Raw genomic sequence first — 22170 nt, 5'->3', positions numbered from 1 at the left:
TGCACAACTCCGTTGATGCTCTGTAAATATAAACTCCATCCACTGGTCCCTTAATGCTGTTTTTCTTTTGGTAATCTGTGCAGGGTTGTCTTGCTCTGGCAACCAAAACACACTCCTTTTGTGACATTTCGCGACGCTCTCGCTCTGATCAGTGAAGTCTGTTGTGCTCTCAGTGCTCTGCTATACGGGAGCTCGCGCTCTTCTGGCAGACGTGCCCTTTGGACCCATATAAGGAAATTCCACTCCATCTAACGTCACACAGAGCCATACTCGGAAAAAACTTTCCGAAACTTTTGACAAACCGGAAGGAGTATTTTTGGAACAGATATACTGCTTCAAATGTACAACTTAATTTTTGAAACTTTGTCCATGTTTAGCATGGGAATCCAACTCTTTAACAGTGTAAAAAACTCAGTATGCATGAAATAGCATTTCACCCCCCCCCCCCCCCCCCCCTTTAATCAACACATTAAAATAAGTGTACTACTTTAAAGATAAAAACTTTTAATTTGACATTATTACAAAGTTTACTTTTTAAAAATGTTCTTAAGTGTGATAAGCAATAGTCGTGAAAGTATGTATTCTAAGTACACTTATGAAGCCTTATTTATTTATTTATGCTTTTTAAATTTGAAGCACACTACAATTGTAATACAGTAGTTAATTTAATACAAAAAATATATAATTTAATACAGCTTTTTCATAAGCTTATAAAGCTCATAAGTAACTTACATAAGTTACTCAATTTGTCAAAATATGCAGTACACAACAGAGCACCCTGAATATTCTTCAGTTACAGGTAAATACTGTATTAACAAGATTGTAACTAAGAAATCCCTATCTATGCTATGGTTACCCATTCAGTTTCCATTGAATATTCATTTAAAGCACCTTTAGTTGAGTATGAATTCTCTGAAATGGGTTCAACATCGTTTTGCAGCTTATGGACTGCTTCTTTTGTTCAATGTGTCACTAAGGTATCATATTGTCATGAAATTAACATAAATTTTGTGTCTTTCATAAAATTTCATCAAATGTGTGCGTCACAGATTTCTCGAATATAAGTCAGTATGGCCACGATCTGGGAAAATGCATTGGCAAAACTGCAATTTAGGGAAAGGGGACATTTGAAATGAAAATGCACCTGTGCGAATTTGGATCATGCAGTTATCCAAGGGCATTTGGATATTCGTTTTAACCTCTCATACCAGGCACTCTGGGGCGACAACATTTCTGACACATGGATGAAGACGAATAGATAATTTGAAAAGGCTTTCATTACAAAAGCAAACTGAGAAGGGAGATGTGTGTCACATCTGTGTAGTGATGACATGAATCATATCAAGCCAAAGATTGAAATAGCACACCTGGGCATCAGCCTGCTATATTTGCTGGCACTAGTATTCTAGTGCATGCTAATGCAGATCATTTCTTACAATTCTGTAAATCCATAAAGCCATTGCTTGTTACATAAAAACAAATATGAAAATTTAAAGAATTCCTTGTGACTGATTTATAATATACAAATACAACAATTCACACAAAGAATCCACTCATTGATTTCAACAGTTTGGGTTAGCATGATGCTAAATTACAGTAATGCTCCAAACAGCATGACAACACACACAAATCTTAAGAACATAATACATTTGTATCTGCACTGAACTATTTTAACAGTATGTTTCGGCAGCTGTTTATAATCAGTTTGTGTTATAATAAATTGTTGTGATGCATTAAGTGAATACCTTCTCTATGAAGGACACATACTGTACAATGCAGTCTCTTTTGTTGTTGTTGTTTTCTACACAGAAGCTATTTTCATGCAGGTGAAATAACTACCCTGATACAGAACTGTATTTAAAATATATATTTCATGAAAATAGACTGACATGTCTACTAACTGAAAGTGCACTGTTAAATGTAATTATTTCATGCTTGCATCAAGCACAAGTTTGAAGTGCACTACAAAATCATTTTAAAAATAGTATACCTTTACAAGTGCAGTGGGGAAAGATTAAATATGTATTCATCTTTAAGAAAGTACACTGGCTATGTTGAAGTTTACACTTGAGTGAATTATGCATTTCAAAACTTAAATATAAGAGTGGATATTGAAAGTGTACTTTAGAACAAGCAAGTAGATTTAATACAACTTTAGTTGAACTTCAGGACTGCTAAAATGTATTTAGTACAATGTTTGTTGTTCCATTTTAACAGACTTTAAGTATACCAATTTATAGTGTGCCACAAATACATTTAGATATCCTAAAGTACATATGAATAAATTGTGCTTAAGTATATTATTTTTTCAATAAAACTCGAATGAAACCAGAAGCCTTGAATTTTATAGGTAAAAATGGTCATGTGGGCTCTTACGTTTAAAATTATATGGATAATTAGTTTGCTAGAGTTCCACCTTAACACCTTCTCAAATGCTGCTTGTGTAAAAACAGAGTAATTGTATGAGACGTTAGGGTCTGTCACTGATCCAGTTCCCTTTCAGTCGGTCACGTTCGACGTTACGAATGGGGATCTCGCCCGAGAGACCAATCACCTTCGAGTGGTACAAAACGAGCCAATGGTACACAAAGTAACTTGGTCTGCGGAAAGGAGCGGGTATATAAGGAGCAACGTGAGCAACTCGAATTCAAGCTTTCGCTTCGGAGCCGAGCACATCGCTTGCTGCAATCACCGGAGTGTTTACAAGCAAGAGCTGGTGTTGGTGTGACGGCGTGATTCAGCGGTTCGTCTGGGTTTCCTGCGACAGCTCCCGCTTTCCCCTGAGTGCTTCAACACCCCTAAAAGCAATTTCTCTCACAAAAGAGATACGGGCCGATTTGCGTCTTTTTAAAGATGTCATTTTGCCCATGTGTTTCTGGGTGCGGTCGATATATCGCTCCTCGTGATGGTCACAATCGCTGTGTCACGTGTCTTGGCTTCCAGCATGCTTGACCATGACCATCTTGGCGTTGAGATCGAGACTCGATTACCTTAAAAGGTATAGAGTCCCCTCTGCCACACCCCGTTCTAGCTCTTCTTCTCGTGAGAGGGCTACTTCGGCTGGTGGCCAGGGTGATCTGAGGGTTAATGTGTGGGCTTCCCGGACGAGCGAACCTTCTCGGGCCACACCCCCCTCACATACGCCGCAGCCGGTGGAGTTCCCGGATGAGTTTGCTGGACCCTCTCAGGCTCCTGACATCTCATTCGGGGCTAGCGAAGAGGACCGTTTGTCGATCGGCGCATCCCAAGGCGGGCTTGAGTCCTCGGGAGATGAGGGTTCGGCTGCATTGCCTCCCTCGGGAGTGCCAGCATTGTCCGAGTCCGATCCCGAGCTGGCGGCCGTGCTTTCCCGGGCAGCGGAGAGCATCGGGCTTGAGTGAAATCCTCCACCCTGTCCCGAGCGCTCGAGGCTGGATGATTGGTTCCTGGGGGCTGCTCATGCGGATCGCCAGCACCCCCCTCTGGTTCCTTTCTTCCCGGAAGTGCACCAGGAAGTAACTAGTTCATGGAAGGCACCTTTAACTGCCCGAAACCGTTCTGGTTCTTCCTCCGCCTTCACTGCCCTCGATGGCGGGGCGGCCAAGGGGTATGCTGGGATTCCCCCGGTGGAGCGTTCTGTTGCAATGCAATGTGGTCCCAAGCTGCCCTCCAAGGCCTATAAGTTCTCATCCAAGCTTGTGGCCAAGGCTTACAGAGCTGCGGGCCAGGCCGCTTCTGCCCTGCATGCCATGGCCATACTTCAGGTCTATCAGGCCAAGCTGCTCCGGCAGCTGCACGAGGGCAGTGCTGACCCAGGGGTTTTGCAGGAGGCGTGCACTGCTACCGACCTCGCTCTCCGGGCAAAGAAAGGTCACTGCGCGCTCCTTGGGTCAGGTGATGTCCATTTTGGTGGTCCAGGAGCCATAGTCCGGGGCACAGCGGACTATGGCTGAACCTGGCAGACATGAGGGAGTCTGATCGGGCTCAGCTCCTCAACTCCCCGGTCTCCCAGGATGACGCAGTAGAGAGCTTTGCCCAGCAGTTCTCTGCTGCCCAGAAGCAGTCTGAGGCCATCAGACACATCCTGCCCTGGCGGCCCACTGCTGCTTCCACCCTGCCGCCGGCGCAACCGCCTCAGCCTGCTCGTCGCAGAGGGCGCCCCCCTGCGGCCTCCTCCACTCCCACTCGGCCACAGCAGCAGCCTTCACCCCGGCCGCAGCGAGGAGATGGCCGCAGAAGGGCGGCGCAACCCGTTTCTGCCCCTAAACCTGCCAAACGCCAGGCCGAGTGCTTCCTCGCCGCTATCATTCTCCTCTCCCCTTGCCAGTTTCCATGCAAAGACGGCTCAAGAACGCTTTGCCTTCTCATGCCCTCTTTGCTACTCAGAGTCAGACGAGTGCCCGCACTCCGCCCCCGCTAAGGGACGCTATGCCTCCCATGCCGAGGCTGTCTGCTCCACCACGCTGCCCCACTGTGGGTATGCCTGTAGTCCCCTTGACCCCGCTGGTTCGGTTCCTGGGAGCCTGGCTAGAGCTCCCCAGGCCTTCCCGCTGGCTCATCCGGACGCTCAGGCTCGGCTACGCGATTCAGTTCGCCCAGCATCCCCCCAGGATTCGGGGTGTCCACACGATGATGGTGGGCAAAGATGCCCCTGTCATGCGCGCGGAGGTCACGACCCTGCTGGCAAAGGGCACGATAGAGCCGGTCCCTCCAGCCAACATGAAGTCTGGCTTTTACAGCGGACTGGATGCGTGCGCTATTCCCCTCAGGTGAGTTCCTCAGTCAGAACCCTGGGTTCCTCCAGCACTGTTGATGTCCAACACTTGCGTACATGCCCCTTGGTCAGCCATGTGTGGGACTAGGTGTCTCCATGTGTCGTGATTCCCCTTCTGGGTAATCCCACGTGTGTATGTCCACAGTAAGTCTCTCAGCAGCATGTGTCTTTCCCTTGGCAAGCCCCTTGCCAGCTCTGTCGTTGAAACTTCCACCCTGCGGGCTGGGTACCTCAGAGTTCTTATGTATCACCACCTTGGTAGATACCTGCCTTCTGTAAGTCCTCCCACGGGCAGGCAGCCTGATAGCATATGTCCAGCTGGAATATGCTGCCCAGTGTATTCTGTGCGAGCTATAGGCCCTCACTCGTACTGGCCTCACGACAGGGTGCCATCACTCACACGGGTCGCTGGAAGACAGCCATGTGGCGTTTTGTAAGGGACCCATTCGTAACGTCGAACGTGACTGACTGAAAGGGAACGTCTTAATTACGTATGTAACCCTCGTTCCCTGAAGGAGGGAACGGAGACGTTACGTCCCCTTGCCTCATCGCTGTTCCGCTGAACGGCCGGGTCACTGCTCCTCAGTGAAGACTTGAATGCGAGTTGCTCGCGTTGCTCCTTATATACCCGCTCTGCGGGGCGGAGCTCGCGATGCAAATTCCGCAGACCAAGGTACTTTGTGTACCATTGGCTCGTTTTGTACCACTCGAAGGTGATTGGGCTCTCGGGCGAGATCCCCATTCGTAACGTCTCCGTTCCCTACATAACATACATAACCAAGACGTTCTCCGGTGAGGAAACAGATCAGAGTTATTCTTATATAATAATAGAGTTATTTAACCTCAATATTTAACTTTTGTTTAAAGTTCTCTGGTCAATGAATCCCTTTATTATAAAGAAAAGAGTGGCATTAATAGCATACTTAACACCTCTTGTGTTTTGTAAAAGAAAGTACTGAATGAGGGTGATTTTTTCTATGAACTTTAAATGTACACTTCATTCAAAAATCTAAATTCTGTCATGATTTACTCTTTTACCCTTATGTCATTCCATACCCGTAAGATTTTTATTCATCTTCGAAAACACAAATTAAGATATCTGTCCCTACATTAAAGTGTCTAGGTAACCAAAAAGGAGATTGTAAATGTAATGCATATGAATCTAATGATTTAATCCAAGTCTTCTGAAGAGAAATAATGACTTTATACAGTATAATAAACAGGTTTCATTTATACATTTATTCACATAAACATTAATCAACACACATAGACAGAGCACATCAAATATGGTAAACAGAGGCTCAAATGTGCTTCCTTGACATGCACAACGAAACTCATTAGCTTGTTTAAAAAAAAAAAGAAATAAAAAAAGAAGAAGAAGATGAACAAAAGGCATAGGTGTTTAAAACGACATGGGTAAAAATTATTTTTGGTTGCACTATCCCTTTAACAACAGCAGTCAGATCTACTTTTACTTATATATTATTATCTGTCAGAAACAGTCTATCAAACAATCTATATATATATATATATATATATATATATATATATATATATATATATATATATATATATATATATATACACACACACACACACACACACACACACACACACACAACTTATTTTTATCTTGGCTCATTCAAAATTTCTGTGAACAATCATCATTCAAACTCTCTTTCCTACCGTTCCCTACTGAGATCCTCTCTATTTCCTCATTCTCTCCATCTAAATCCTTCCTTCCACTATCCTGGCACACTTATTTAACCATGTTTCCCGCCCCTAAAACCCTCAATTGTCCCAGTGTGAGTAAGCGTGTGCTACAAGCATACATTTACCCACAAACCCTAGCTTCCAGAGCCCTTCCTCCTCGGCTGATTACCGGCGCTACACCACAGAGAACAAGCAAAAATGACCCACTGCCTTTCAAACAGTAACCCCTCATTACCCACCAATCACCATCACCCAGCCATCCCTGTCATTGCCGCCCAAGGTCTACAGGGGGCGGAGCCGGACATGACTGACAAGCAGGGTTGAAAACAACTCCCTGCTATGATTCTGGCTAAATGTCTTTGCATGAGAGTGTGGTGGCACGCGTGAATGTGGGTTTTCAGGGTGGGTGGATCGGTTCCTCTGTTGAGCATCATGTCAATGCATTTCTTCCCTTTCGGTAGGAGACAGAAATAAAGGACAACGGTGTGAGCCAGTGGTGCCCTAGGCCTGCTCAAAGCCTGGATTTAGCTGAGCTCCTGTAAACCGCTTCGTTGACTTGGCAAATCTGGGCCGCTCTGACAGCGGTTAAAGCAGCATGAAGCCAGGGCTGAAAACAAACAAACCGGGGAGAAAAGAAAAGCACTGGTGTTTTGTGATGTGCCTGCCAGTGCAGATTGCTGATTGTAGATCCAAAAGCCTATGAGTCTACAAAAACGAGCATTTGACCTAATTGCATTACCTTCATGAATCATGCAAACAAGAATTTAAACTGTCCTTATTAAACAGCTCTGCTCCAAAATCGAGTGAACTTCCTACTTAAAGCTGCAGTCCGTAAGCTTTGCCTCATTGTCACCATCTATGCTTGAAAACCTGGAATTGCAGTTTCTTGCAGAATTATGTTCCATGCGTGGATGAATCTGTTTCGAGGTGAATGTGTAGCTGTCAATCACCACACCAGTTCACTGTACATAGTAATAACAGATTCTAGCCTACATCTTGGAATATATCACCCAAATAAGAATTTTTACCATATATTGTCATCTGAACAAGTAACAGGTCTGCCAACGCTTTGTTCTGACCAACTGAGGAAAAAATCATTACAATAAATTACACTGCCAATGGTGGTTTAATCTAATGATCGATTAGCTCATATCACATCAAACCCTGCAAATTATTATTATTGGTAAACTTTATTCTCAAACTATTAATGTTAACAACATCAGCATTGCATAAATATGAGTATAGAGTGTATTAGCATGTAGATTTAAATTTCTGTACAGTCTAATCTCTAATTGTAACATCATCCGAATTTCATATTAAGAAATTATTTTAACCCAAAAAGCAAACTATGCTCCCAACGAACTGTTTGTGTTTCACATCTGTATTCAGAAGCACATTTATAGAATATAATTTCTTTCATGTTTAATGTCTTTCATATACATTTTCTTGATTGCATTCTGCCATCAAAATACTTTTTTTACATTTAACAGAAATTATTATAGCAGAAAAAAAGCAAAGGAAATATCTGACATTTTTTTGAGTTATAATATAAGACTGCATATTAATCCTTAGAAGGTGGAGGTTTCTCTTGATATGTTAAAACCTTAAATAACTGTTAACCAATACCTAGATACATAAAGAGGGTTTATCTGCCATATTTCACATTTGCAGTGTATGTGACTGGCTTTACTGAGTCTCTTGAAACTGCTGAGCTGTTGCTAAATCTCACACTCCAGACGCTCTGTTGAATTAATATGATTGTGAGTGTAGTTAAACTCTAACAGCATAACAACATCCCGAGTCTCTCCTCCTTACTCACATAATCAGTCCCAAATCTCCTGGGAATTTTCAAACCTTTACTGCGTAGTTAAACTATTGGATTATATAACGGTTGTTTTTTTATTTTTATTTCACGTGGGTACTCTCTTTCTCTCTCTGTCTCACTGAAATGCGTATGGTCATATACATAGTATCACTTTCTGTTTTTTCTTTTGTCTGTTTTTTTAATGTTTAAAAACAATATGGATGGTGATCTGGTGATCTAGTCTGTGATTGTTAACATTTTCCTACTACTGCCTTCATTTCCATGGAAATTGTTTTGGAAAAGATGTATTTAATGGACTTGAATAAATTAATGAATGATGCCACAAAAACAAATCTGTTGGACTGTTGGACCTTGTTTATTTCAGAAATATGAACCTGGTAATCTACCACAGACAACCGGCACAAGCTTTTAGAGTTAGTTATTTAGTATAGTTATTTATCAACATTTTACTCAAGTGTCTAGGATGTGCACGCTCATAACTCATGACCGAGGAGGATGTAAAAAGCCCTATGCTATATCTGACATTGATTTAGCGCGCCCCCGATTTCACGTCATATTCAGGATATCACGCAAAGATATTTGTATTTCCATCTGAAAGGAGAAATAATCATCTCCCATAGCAGGTGTTGTCCAGCGTGCCTGGAGACTTTAGCATCTATTGTCGGCCTGTATTGTTGCATTGGAGGGCAGGTGTAGGTAGGCACAATGCAAGCGCTCTTTTTTTACCATCACAACAGGAAAATGAATTAAGCTATAACTGCACACTGTCAACACTGGACGCAGGCCACGCTAGATAACAATAAAGGCCTCTACACAGCAGCTGGAACAAGCAAGATGATACTGAGAATGGAGAAATAACAACGTTTGCACGCAAATGTGATATTAATTTTATACAACAGTTCAAGAAATTAATGTTGAATGGGTTACATTTTAGACAATTTTTCACCAATGAAGATAGTTCCAAACAAATCTGCACACTGCAGTGTCTTGTTCCTGAATTAATCTGTTTGAACAAGTCATTTGAGTCAGTGATTCAATGAGCCATTCATAAAGACAGGCCTTGCTTTCAAACATTATCATAATCATTATACAAAAATATGAGCAGAGCTCTCTGCCTTTTATCTCAAAACTCACAACTATGAGTCCCAGATCATAATTACGTGACAGAAACACGCAATTGCGAGGAAAAAAGTCAGAATTGCGAGATAAACTTGTAATTGCGAGAAATTTTTACCCACGATACTGAGAAAATTAAGTCACATTTGTGACTTTTTTTTCTCAGAATTACGAGTTTATGTCCCACAATTTTATAACAACATGCAGTTGTTAGTTATAAAGTCAGAATAGTGCGATATAAACTCGATACTGTAAGAAAATAGTCAGTCACTATTTTGGGGGGAGTTTATATCTTGCAGTTCTAACTTTATTACATGAAAATGCGACTTTATTTCCCGCAGTTATGACTTTATACCTAGCAATTGCTAGATTATATCTCAAAGTACTGAGGAAAAAATCTGAGAAAGGTACAGAAAAAGGGAGCGCAGGGTTTCCGCGGGGTCATAAAAAGTCATAAATTTAACAATAAGAATTTAAGGCCATAAAAAGTCATAAAAACGTCCGGATTTTCCATACAAGGTCATAAAAAAACATTTAACCATGTCTTAAATTGATATGCTAGTCCATTATTAATTTGTTCTTCCATCAAAATGCGCTCGCAGTGGCAATGGCATTCATTTGTTTCGCCTGTTGTAGTTCTGTATGAGGAATCTGCGTGGTATCACACTGGTACCACAGCGTTCCAGAACTACAAGGTCCATGCGGCAGCATACAGCTTTGTCAGAAGGACTTTCACAGAAACCCGCGTGAACTCCGAACATACTGTATCATACTGAGTCGCTGCTTACTAGCTTAATTGAAATCATCCTGGCTATCACAATGGGAAAGTGTACCTTTAACGATCTATGGCTCGAAAACGGTGCGTTTAGTAGCTGGCTCAAGCCCGTCGCTAACACTCGGTATCAAGCATCCAAACACAAGACGCGGAAAAGCTGAACTGAGTTGCTGGTTCCTCGCGCGCTCTGTGTTCGGTGCGGAGAGAGAGTCGCGTATCACGGACAGTCCCTCCTGCACATGAACGAACAAATACTAATCGCAGTTTTGAACAAACAAAAGGATGTGAAAGAGCCCAATTCAGTACGCGGTGTTCTGCTGTTCAGGAAAGGCGTCAAAACGTTTGTACACCGAGTTTGCTTCTTTTTGCTCTTGTGCCGACAAAAAAAAAAAAAATTTTTAAGTTATTTGTCAGTTATTTCTTAAGTAAAGGTAAACAGTTGAGGAAAAAGATGCGTTCGAGGTCTCTTAAAGTGACCGCGCCTAATTTAGCTACTGGCTGCTGTAAATTAATGTTAATCCAAGAAAATGAAAGAAAAATCACTCACTGCTCTTGACTACATTACTTTGTAGTTTTAACAAGAATTTATGCACAGTCAAACCAAAAATTATCCAGACTCCAGATATAATTTTTGATATACATATTTTACTAATAGGTACAGGACACTAATAAATGTATGTAAGTGAGTATAAGCAAACTGTGACATATTATACCCAAAGATTCTTCATACAGTGAACTACTAGTGAAATCAGAATCAGAAAGAGCTTTATTGCCAAGTATGCTTACGCATACAAGGAATTTGTTTTAGTGACATAAGCTTCCAGTACACAGGGACGACAACAACACACAGACAAAAAAAAAAAGAAAAAAAAGAAAGAGATTTACAAATTGGCAAATAAATAAGTGTATAAACAATTGTGCTATAAATGATAATGGAATAGGATTGAGTGAGATGCAGGAATGTTCTAGGATGGAGGGTTAACAAATAAATATAAGGATATTGCACATTTATAAGCATAAGTAGGGAACATTTAACTGTTCATGAGGTAGATTGCCTGGGGGAAGAAACTGTTCTTGTGCCTTGCTGTTCTGGTATTTCCGGCTCTGAGGCGCCGGCCAGATGGCAAAAGTTCAAAGATGGGATGACTTGGATGTGAGGGATCCAGAGTGATTTTCTGAGCCCTTTTCCTCAATCTGGACGTATACAGTTCTTGAAGGGTGGGCAGGGGAGCACCAATAATCCTTTCAGCAGTCCGAACCGTTCTCTGTAGTCTTCTGATGTCTGATTTTGTTGCTGAACCAAACCAGACAGTTATTGAAGTACACAGGACAGACTCAATGACGGCTGAGTAGAACTGTTTCAGCAGCTCCCGTGGCAAGTTAAACTTCAGCTGGCGAAGGAAATACAACCTTTGCTGGGCCTTTTTCACAATGGACTCAATGTGATTGTCCCACTTCAGGTCCTGAGAGATGGTGGTGCCCAGGAATCTGAATGACTCCACTGCAGTCACAGTGCTGTTCATGATGGTGAGTGGGGGGAGTGCAGGGGGTTTCTCCTGAAGTCCACGATCATCTCCACTGTTTTGAGTGTGTTAAGCTCCAGGTTGTTGAGAGTGCACCAGACAGCCAGCTCTTTTACCTTCAGTCTGTAAGCAGACTCGTCACCGTCCTGAATGAGGCCAATGAGTGTGGTGTCGTCTGCGAACTTCAGGAGCTTGATAGAGGGGTCTTTAGAGGTGCAGTCGTTGGTGTACAGGGAGAAAAGCAGAGAGGAGAGAACACATCCCTGAGGGGCACCAGTGTTGGTAGAGCAGCTGTTTGATGTTAATTTCCCCAGTCTCACTAACTGTTGCCTATCTGTCAGAAAGCTGGTGATCCACTGACAGATAGAGCTAGGAACAGAGAGCTGGGTCAGTTTGGTGTGAAGGATTGTTGGGATGATGGTGTTGAAAGCCGAACTAAAGTCCACAAATAGGATCTTCACATAAGTCCCTGTTTTGTCCAGATGTTGCAGGATGAAGTGCAATCCCATGTTGATTGCATCATCCACGGACCTGTTTGCTCGGTAAGCAAACTGCAGGGGGTCCAGTAAGGGTCCAGTGATGTCCTTCAGATAAGCCAGAACCAGTTTTTCGAACGACTTCATGACGACAGACGTTAGAGCCACAGGTCTGTAGTCGTTAAGTTCTGCTATCTTGGGTTTCTTTGGCATGGGGATGATGGTGGAGCGTTTGAAGCAGGAAGGCACTTCACACAACTCCAGGGATCTGTTGAAGATCTTTGAAAAGATGGGGGCCAGCTGGTCAGCAAAGATTTTCAGACAGGCTGGTGTAACACCATCTGGGGCTGGTGCTTTTCTTCTTTTGTTCTTCTTGAAGACCTGGCGCACATCATCTTCACAGATTTGAAGAGCAGGAGGTGTGGAGGGTGGGATTGCAGGATTTGTTAATGGTTGTGTAGGGAGATGGTCAGAATGGGTGTTGGGGGTTTCAAATCTGCAATTAAACTCATTCAGGTCATTAGCAAGTCGTTGATTAGCCTCAGTGCAAGGGGATGGTGTCTTGTAGTTCGTGATGGCTCTTAGACCTCTTCCACAATGAAGCTGAGTCGTTGGAAGTAAACTGGTCTTCCAACTTTTTAGCGTAGGTCTTTTTAGCTGCTCTAATCTCTTTGTTCAGTCTGTTCCTGGCCTGATTGTACAAGACCTTGTCCCCATTTCTGTAGGCATCCTCTTTGGCCTGACGAAGATGTCTGAGTTTTACTGTAAACCATGGCTTATCATTGTTGAATGTTAAATAAGTCCTGGTAGGAATGCATATATCCTCACAGAAACTAATATAGGATGTTACGGTCTCTGTGAGTTCGTCCAGATCGGTGGTAGCAGCTTCAAAAACACTCCAATCAGTGAGGTCAAAACAAGATTGTAAATTCTGCTCTGTTTCACTGGTCCATCTCTTCACAGTCCTTACTACAGGTTTAGCAGATTTAAGTTGTTGCTTGTAGGACGGTATAAGATGAAACAGACAGTGATCAGAACGTCCCAAAGCTGCTCGTAGAACAGAGTGATATGCATCCTTTATTGTGGTGTAACAGTGATCCAATATATTACTGTCTCTTGTGGGACAAGTAACATGCTGTCTGTATTTTGGCAGTTCACGGGAGAGATTGGCTTGGTTAAAGTCCCCAAGAATGATTAAAACAGAGTCCGGGTGTTGTTGTTCTGTCTCTGTAATCTGATCAGCGAGTTTCTGTAAAGCTGAGCTCACATGTGCTTGAGGATGGACGTAAACACTGACCAGAATGAACTAATGAAACTCCCGTGGCGAATAGAACGGCTTGCAGTTGACAAACTGCATTTCTAGATCAGGACAGTACATATTCTTTAACACAGTTACATCTGTACACCACCGTTCATTGATGTAAAAGCATGTCCCGCCGCCGCGCGATTTCCCAGTTGATTCTGATTCGCGATCCGCTCTGAACAGCTGAAAGCCCGGCAGATGGAGCGCGCTGTCCGGTATGGCGTCATTCAGCCAGGTTTCCGTGAAACACAGAGCAGCAGAGTGAGAGAAATCCTTATTTGTCCGAGAGAGCAGAAGGATTTTGTCTGTTTTGTTGGGTAGAGAGCGGAGATTTGCGAGATGGATGCTAGGCAACGGCGTTCGAAATCCGCGCTTCCTGAGTCTGATGAGCGCTCCCGCTCGCTTCCCCCGTCTGCGCGACCTGAAGCGCTTGATCATCGCTGCCGCTCCTCCGATAACAACGTTCAGTAAAACATCTGAATAATTTAAATCCGTTAAAATATTTTGTGGTGTGTTCTGGTGGTGAAACTGATCATGTTTGTTAAACAAAAAACAGGAAAAACGAACAAAAACAGCACAAACACTGGAGAGCCAAGCACTGAAGCAGCCATGTGCGGCACAATCGAGTACCAGTTATAGATAGATATAAATATTTTATCTATCTATCTATCTATCTATCTATCTATCTATATATATATATATATATATTTTTTTTTTTTTTTTTTTTTTTTTTTTCTGAATTGCTAATGCAACCTTTTCACACCACAGTCTAAACAAAATGAGGCATTGCTTGGTAATTGGTCAACAAAGTATTGATGGTAGTGTAAATATTGTCATAATTACAGTTTTCTGTAGTTTTGGTTGATTGTAATCCATTACGTACATTTCTATCAAAGTTATGTCATCAAGACAAATTTGTTCTGACACAGTTTAACTCTTAAGTTCTTGTCATATTTTATAACCATTTTAGAAGCAATAGCAAATAAACTGTAATAATGTGAGACATGTTCAAGGTGTCTGAATAAATTTTGGTTTGATTGTATATTTAATTTTTACATTGAAGACTATCCAGTGCTATTTTACATTTAATTATTCGGTTTCTATACCTGGACACCTACAAACTTAAAAAACTTAAAGATTGTGTAAATAGCAAAAATAAATAAAAATACAAATTAAACAATTTCAAACAGGGCCCACTGGTACAACCTTCACCGGGGCCCTGCAAACCCCAGCTACGGCCCTGGGTGTGGGTGTTGAATACTGGGACCAAACACCAATAACACTTGTTATTTTGGAAAGTAATGCTATAAAATAATTGTTAATTTACAATGTTACTTTACAATGTTAAAATTGTTAAGTGCTCCTGTGTTCTTGATACTCAAAGAAAGCGAAAGCTTGAGTTTCTTAATCCTAAGAAATAATAGAATAACTCTTTAAATAATAAGACTTGTTGCTTTCAATGAAAGTCATTTCATTCAAAGAATGAAGTTATTTATCGTAATTTGTGTAGGTGATAAATTCAAATCCTAATGGTCATAAAAAGGTCTTAAAAAGTCTTAAATTTGACTGATTAAACCCTGCAGAAACCCTGGAGCAAAGCGCAGAGCAGTTAGCAAGAATGTCTGAACAGTAGTGGAAGTCGGAAGTGAAAAACAAATATATATACAATTATATTTACATGTATGCATTTAGCAGACGCTTTTACATGCATTCAGAGCACATTCAGACTTACAGTGCATTCAGGCTAAAAAAAAAATCCCCTTTATATATAAAGCATAAAAAGCTTTTTTTTTTTTTTATTGTCAGAAACGGCCTTCCATATACAGAGCTAGGGAACCAAAAACACACTCAGCTAAATATTGTTTATTATTATTATTATTATTATTATTATTATTATTATTATTATTATTATTTTTAAACCTGAATAAATATGGAGATTTGTTGTCCATATTACACAGCCCTAGTCGGTGCATGTCATGATAAGAAGATAACATTATAGTGGTATTTGTTTTTAAGGGGTATGAAAACAACCTGATAGTGACAGACCTGAAGCAATACTGGAATATTTATTTTCATGTTTTGTTCAAGTTTGAAGCTGCTTATTCCTGTCAGCCTGTCAAAAACAACCAAGACACTCAACACATATTCCTTTTCTGCTGACAAACCATTTCATGTACTGTAGCTCCAGCTTTCTTCACTATGGCTTTCTTCACTTCACTTTATTCTCAGTGGAAATAGGAAATAGAAAAACAGATACATAAATAAACTTCTCCGTTTGTCATAAAAAATTAAACACATTGTTCAGCAGGTTTACCAATCAGCTGGCATGACTGAAATGATTTACATTCTGAGTGTCACAAACAAATGATACCAGCAGGTTTAGTGTGTCTGTGTGCCTCTTTTAGCTCAAAGAAGGGCTTTCCCTTCTTCTCTGTTTGTCTCTGACCTCTCTAGTGCCTCTCTCTCTGTGCTGCGCTCTCCCCATTCTGTTATTTTCACTTTGAAACTGTCTTTTCCTGCCGTCTAGGGAATCAGAGACCTTGAGATGTTCTCCTAAGCCGGCTCTTAACTCAAAGTGCTGAGAGACAGGAAGATGTGTGGAACTTACCCCGTTCTTTGGGTAGGCGACCCACCCCAGGTCACCAATTACAGAGCGAGAGTCAAGCAAGTTCACTGCGGGAGAACGAGAAACGGGGACAAATCAATGATCTGGAGTTGTAAAAGCAATACAGAAAAAGCATTTATGTGCAGAACACAGATCACATTAGATGTTCTTTATCACAGTATTGGCTTGCTTAGAATTGATCTCATTCATATCTGTAGTGTAGTTTTCAGTCACACTTTATTTGACAGTGTCCTTGTTACACAATACATGCACTTACTGTAGTAATTACAGTACATTATGCATAATTACAAACAACTATTGTTAAACCAAATGCGAACTATATAGTAAGTACATGTTGTTAACAATATTACTCAGTAATTACACTGTAACTACACTTTAATAACACTGTGATTAATTACTATGACATCAAAAAAGTGCAGATAAATTTCTATACATAAATTGTACAGATTTTTTTTCTACATTTTAAATACATTTACTTAAATTGCAATTATGATCAAATTAATTGTCCTATATCCTATATGTCCTATATACCTAGTTTTTGTCCCTTTTTCCCTTTAATAACAATATAGGTCATATTGAGTCTTTGTTTTTCACAGGCATTCATAAGTAAAGTACACACATGCACATCTAAAATTGGCTGAAAACCAATTATATTAAATATTACGCACCCAGTCAATTCACATATGAATTCCTGCAAAAACAAATGAGATCACGTTGTCTTATTGTGAACAAAGAGGGTGATCATCTGAAACTGTACCCTACAGAAATAATGAAAGAGCATGGACTAATATCTATTGCTTAATCCTTCTCCTTGCACATTCTATGTGAGATGTCTATTAAACAATCCAGTCTTGTTTAGATTGTTGCGCTAGTATTTGATACCCAGAGTAGGGCACAGGTTCTTTTCTATCTGCTGGAACCTTTTACGAATGAGTACCGCCGCGGCTAATTAGATGACCTTTACCATCACAGTCCGATCAGAGCTGAATTTTAATTTGACCTTGTGTTGATCAAAGGTTGTGTGGTGAGACTGTTTAGCATGTGTGAGATGACTCACAATAGCAAAACCATTTTGGGAATCACAACAACAAGCTAATGAATAAGAAACCAATCCAAATATCCCAGTGGTGCTACAAAAAGAAGATGTAAACAGGTAAGTTCATCAGAACTCCTGAAATTAAAAACGCCATGCCCTAATAAATAAGGCCACACGCTGGATGTGAATGATGGTTATTGATCTGTAATGTTATGTAACCCAAATGTGATACTGATTCGTGAGAACAGAACAAATATGCAGAGGAGAAGAAAAATACATTTTAACCTCCTTGTGTCCTATTTAATCTCTAAATGAGATCTAAATGTGTTTCTTTTGAATGACAGAAATTGATGTACATTGTCTTGCTTATATATATATATATATATATATATATATATATATATATATATATATATATATATATATATATATATATATATATATATATATATATATCCTGGGGAGAAACACATAAATCTAATTAGCACACAGAAGTACAGTTCTGAACTATAGATAAAAGAGAGGTTGTGTCCATCCGGATAAATATGTGGAAAACTAACTTCAAGAGGGGCGCAAATACATTTTAAAACTGCAAAAAGGAAAACATTGAAGTAATATTCTCAAAGATATTCATTTCTGTTTGGAAGATTAGTAAATATTCTGATTTGTTTGGGTTTTTGCCTTTTATACTCAAGGTTAAGCTCTCCAAACATAACTGCAAAAATTGTTAATGTTAATTTGGAAGCGCATTTCCCTACAGATCACAGTTCACTGCTTGTCGCACCTCTCCGAATCGACAGGTTTGTTCGAATTCTAGACTTGCCGCTCTTGTGGTTTTGGAGTGGCCCGTTGTCCTTGTCGTCTGCTGGGCCATTGTGCCAGTCTGTGTAGGCACCCGAGCGCCCTCCCCCATCCTGCTCTCATTTTTATTGTGCCATTATCAGCGTACAATCAATCAACTCATCCCCACACTTGTCACTGCACTAACCATATGCTGACTTCTGCTCATTAGAATATTTACATATTCCATAGTCTGCACACTTCAGCCCAAAAGATAAACACATCAATTTCACTTGTAGATAATTTGTTGACATTTCCCAAGGTAATGCCGGATGAAATCCATTTTAATGTACGCTAGTTAAAACGTCCCGTAACTTGAAAGGGTTCCATAGGAATGCAGATTTGTACCCTGGGAAATAAAGCTGTAAAATATGGAATATGATTTGTAGTCAGTGCCTGCTGTTCTCTGACCACTACAAAGCAAATGTAGGGAACTTTGATGAAGACGTGTCTGTGTGTGTGTGTGTGTGTGTGTGTGTGTGTGTGTGTTTCCTTTGTCTTTACGCCTCTAATGCAAATGCATGACTCCACGTGTATACACATCAGCTCTCACAAAAAAAGACATGTCATATTTTTACCAAAAGCGCCATTGGGGTCCAATGCAACAGATGTATTTTAGTTATCAGATATTTTAGTCAATTTAACCTTTGAAAATGAAATATTCATTTGAACTGCATCATCTATATCTGTGTCTGTAGAAGCTGTATCATAGCCATTCATTATTTCCCTGCAATAATCTACCGCTTAATATTTGTGTCTTGAAAGAATAAGCTAAAACAGGTCTTTAAATAAACCATTGAATCAACATGAATAACTCTTGTAAAGCTTGGCGGTTGAATAGTTATTTCATTCTGATCTGAGCTGTGATTTCTGAGCCGTCTGTGAATGGATGTTCTTAGTGAACAATACAATACAATTCATAAAATCTTTAAAGGGACCCATTGAACATGTTCAAAGGCAATGAAGCAATTCACAATCTACTTTATGAATTCACGTTTTCAGTCAATGTGCAATAGTGAAGTAGCGTGTTTAAAAACCAGCTGGCTGGGAGTTTGGTTGCACTTTAATCACTGATGTTCAGGAACTTCTGCTCCATTAAACAGTCTGGTGTGAAATCACTGTTGGCTTGATGGAAGATATATTACATAATGCTTCACTTTTGACATGACATTTCACATCATGTAGAGAACATTTGTGTTGGAGAACCATTTGGACATATATGTCATAACCCACACAATTTACTGAAAGACCTACAAAATGTTCTGGAGAAGATCTGATGAGTTATTACGCATTGATACTTCTCCAAGTGTATACTGCATGTACACTGTTTATGTATTCATTGTAATATATGTGGTACATTTTGATGACCTTAAAAATATGCTTCACATATGCTTTTGATATAAATTAATGGATGCATTTAAATCAAAGGGACTAATGCCATTGGAGAACCGTTTTACATTCTTCCCACAACTTTTAACAATATATGTTTTGTGGTCATAAAAAAAAAAAATAATAATAATAAATAAAATAAAAACACTGTATCCTGATATTGTAGCAAATTCAGAAACCAGCGCATGGATTGGAGGAACCTTTAATTTATCAATAAGAACTTTTGTTTTAGTCTCCAAACAACCATGGCAACCCAGGAACCCAATGGAGCCTAAAATGGTTCTTGATTAAAAGAGGGCTCTTTGCTGAACCTTTATTTCCAGAACTGTATTTTCTCTTTAAGCAATCCAGTGACTGTCAACTATCAATTCCTGCAAATGACAGCGTTCCCGGATCCCGCGTCTTACCTTCATTACTGGGAATGCAGAAAGTCCTGAACGCGCCGAGACTGAAGACGCAAATCCAGGCGATGTAACTCCACCGTGACCGCATACTCTCCGACTGAAGAAATGTGTCAAATGAATGAATCTACTGGACTAACATCAACACCAAAACGATCCTGAGGGAGTCACGGGGGACATGAGGAGCGCGGAACGGTGGTACGCAGAAGAAAAACACATTTGAGCGGAGAGCGGCGGCGCGCGCGTCGCGGTGGGGTTGAAGCGCTCCGGTTTGAGACTCACGGAGCTGTCAGACACCCACACAGCCGACAGCATGAAGAGGAGGAGGAGGAGGAGTAAACGATTAGCTCTCCAATAGACATCAATGACTGCTCATGACACGACACTCGTCTAAACTAATGAAGGTGTAATCAGAAGAAATAACAGCTACGAGCATTGTGTCCGTCGTATAATATTGATTTGTGTTAGGGCTAATATTACACTGCAATTTACAGAAAACACTTTCTATTAAGCCTGCGTGTGAAAAAAAAAAAAATGCTATATAATATCATATGTATTAAAGTGAAGATGATAAATTCGGTAACTCTGTTCATAAACATTGTACAGTAGCATTACAAATAATCATATTCTATCTATCTATCTATCTATCTATCTATCTATCTATCTATCTATCTATCTGTCTGTCTGTCTGTCTGTCTGTCTGTCTGTCTGTCTGTCTGTCTGTCTGTCTGTCTGTCTGTTCATCCTTCCATCCTTTAATTCATCATTTCATCTATCTATCATACGTCCATCCATCCATACAAATTCCATTCAGTGTATCAGTCTGTCCATCCATCCATCCATCCATCCATTTTTCCTGAAATCAATCTATAAATCTGTCCATCCATCAATCCTTCTTTCCTTTAGTCAATGTATTAATCTGTCCATCCATCCATCCATCCTTCTTTGCTTCAATCATTTTTTTAATCTGTCCATCCTTCCATCATCCATTTCCCCTTCAATGTATCAATCTGGCCACCCTCCCTCCCATTCATCTTTCATTCAATCAGTGTATTAATCTGTCCATCCATCCATCCTTCCATCCATCTATAACAGTTGGAATATTGGTCAAAAATGTCAGTATGTTGCATCAGTTATATACCTTATTTATTGAGGTATATATATATATATATATATATATATATATATATATATATATATATATATATATATATATATATATATATATATATTACTTCATAAACATACTTAATATATTAATACTTACTTAATACTTAATACATATCTCTAGTATTGTGCACTATATGACATACACAAAACTATAACTACTTCCTAAAGCAACAAGCTTTTGCAACATAAAAATGTAAAGGTTTCCAAAAACAGGTCTGTATTCACAGAACAAATGTGATTTTAAGATCGCATGGCCTTTTATTCTGTGGCTCTATTTTTCACTGCATTTCTAAAATCCAAATTTAAGCCGAAGCAGCACTTCCGCCCACAAGATAAATGTGGCTCAATGACTGCAGCTCAATCTCTTTCATCTGCATGATTATACATACTCCTGTGCCGTGCCCTCCCGACACATCCCACGCTCCTCAGCGCTTGTCCTCATTCACCAGTCACAGACATCAGACCAAGCCTTACTGAGTTCAACATGACAAAGAACAACATCGATGGCTTCGTCTTCAGGGAAAAACGGAAGAAAAGAGGGATACACAAACTTATAACAACATCCGTCACAAAATCATGGTCAGGTCCTGATGCTAATTGTCTAGGTAAAGAACAGAGCAAACTCCCTGCAAAAGTCTTTAAATCTGATTTAATGCATTAAAGACTTAATCTATCTAATCTAAGGAGTTCACAGTGGATTTCTGAGTACACCTATCCATTGCTGAGTCATTGATGGGTGGTTGCTGCTGTACGAGCTGCTGAAAGTCACTTCAGAGTCTTAGGCCCTTCCTTCAGTTAAGTCTGCATCTGTCGTGATGTTGGAATAAATCCACCGAACATGAATTTGAAAAAGCTGACAATATATATATATATTTTTTTTGGTCTGCTGGACTTAGTTTAATTGCTTGAAGCATGACCAATGATGTCAGTGATGCTTGACTTAACAAGCAACAAAACTTATGAAAAAAAAGCCTGTTTTGTTATATATATATATATATATATATATATATATATACATATATATATATATATATATATATATATATATATATATATATATATATATATATATATATATATATATATATATTGGAGTACTTTATGCACAGATTTCATGCAGGCCTGGTTATGTCTACTTTAAAATGAACAGGCTGTGACTAAATGAAAGGGTGAACTGGACTTGTCATGGACTACAGTGGATCCCAGTCCTGTGTGATCGGGAAG

At 40.1% G+C, this 22170-nt stretch overlaps 1 protein-coding gene across 2 annotated transcripts in view; it reads right to left on the bottom strand.

Moving 5' to 3' along the window:
• The window catches only part of LOC113054027 (ephrin type-A receptor 5-like), a 102634-nt gene extending 82349 nt beyond the window's left edge, over positions 1–20285 (bottom strand). Inside the window, exons 1-2 of one of the 2 annotated variants that reach the window (XM_026219294.1) lie at positions 19783–20285; positions 16093–16157 (exon numbers count right to left, since the gene is read on the bottom strand). In XM_026219294.1, coding sequence (XP_026075079.1) covers positions 16093–16157; positions 19783–19867 — 150 coding nt within the window. In that variant the 5' untranslated portion in view covers positions 19868–20285. The remainder of the gene's footprint in view (positions 1–16092; positions 16158–19782) is intronic. The other variant, XM_026219295.1, reaches the window with a different exon arrangement.
• Between the last annotated feature and the right edge of the window lie 1885 nt (positions 20286–22170).

The sequence above is a fragment of the Carassius auratus genome, chromosome 35, assembly GCF_003368295.1.
Source record: "Carassius auratus strain Wakin chromosome 35, ASM336829v1, whole genome shotgun sequence".
Lineage (NCBI taxonomy): Eukaryota > Metazoa > Chordata > Actinopteri > Cypriniformes > Cyprinidae > Carassius > Carassius auratus.
The sequence above is the reverse complement of the archived record's forward strand: the minus strand, read 5'-3'. Positions and strand labels throughout refer to the sequence as shown.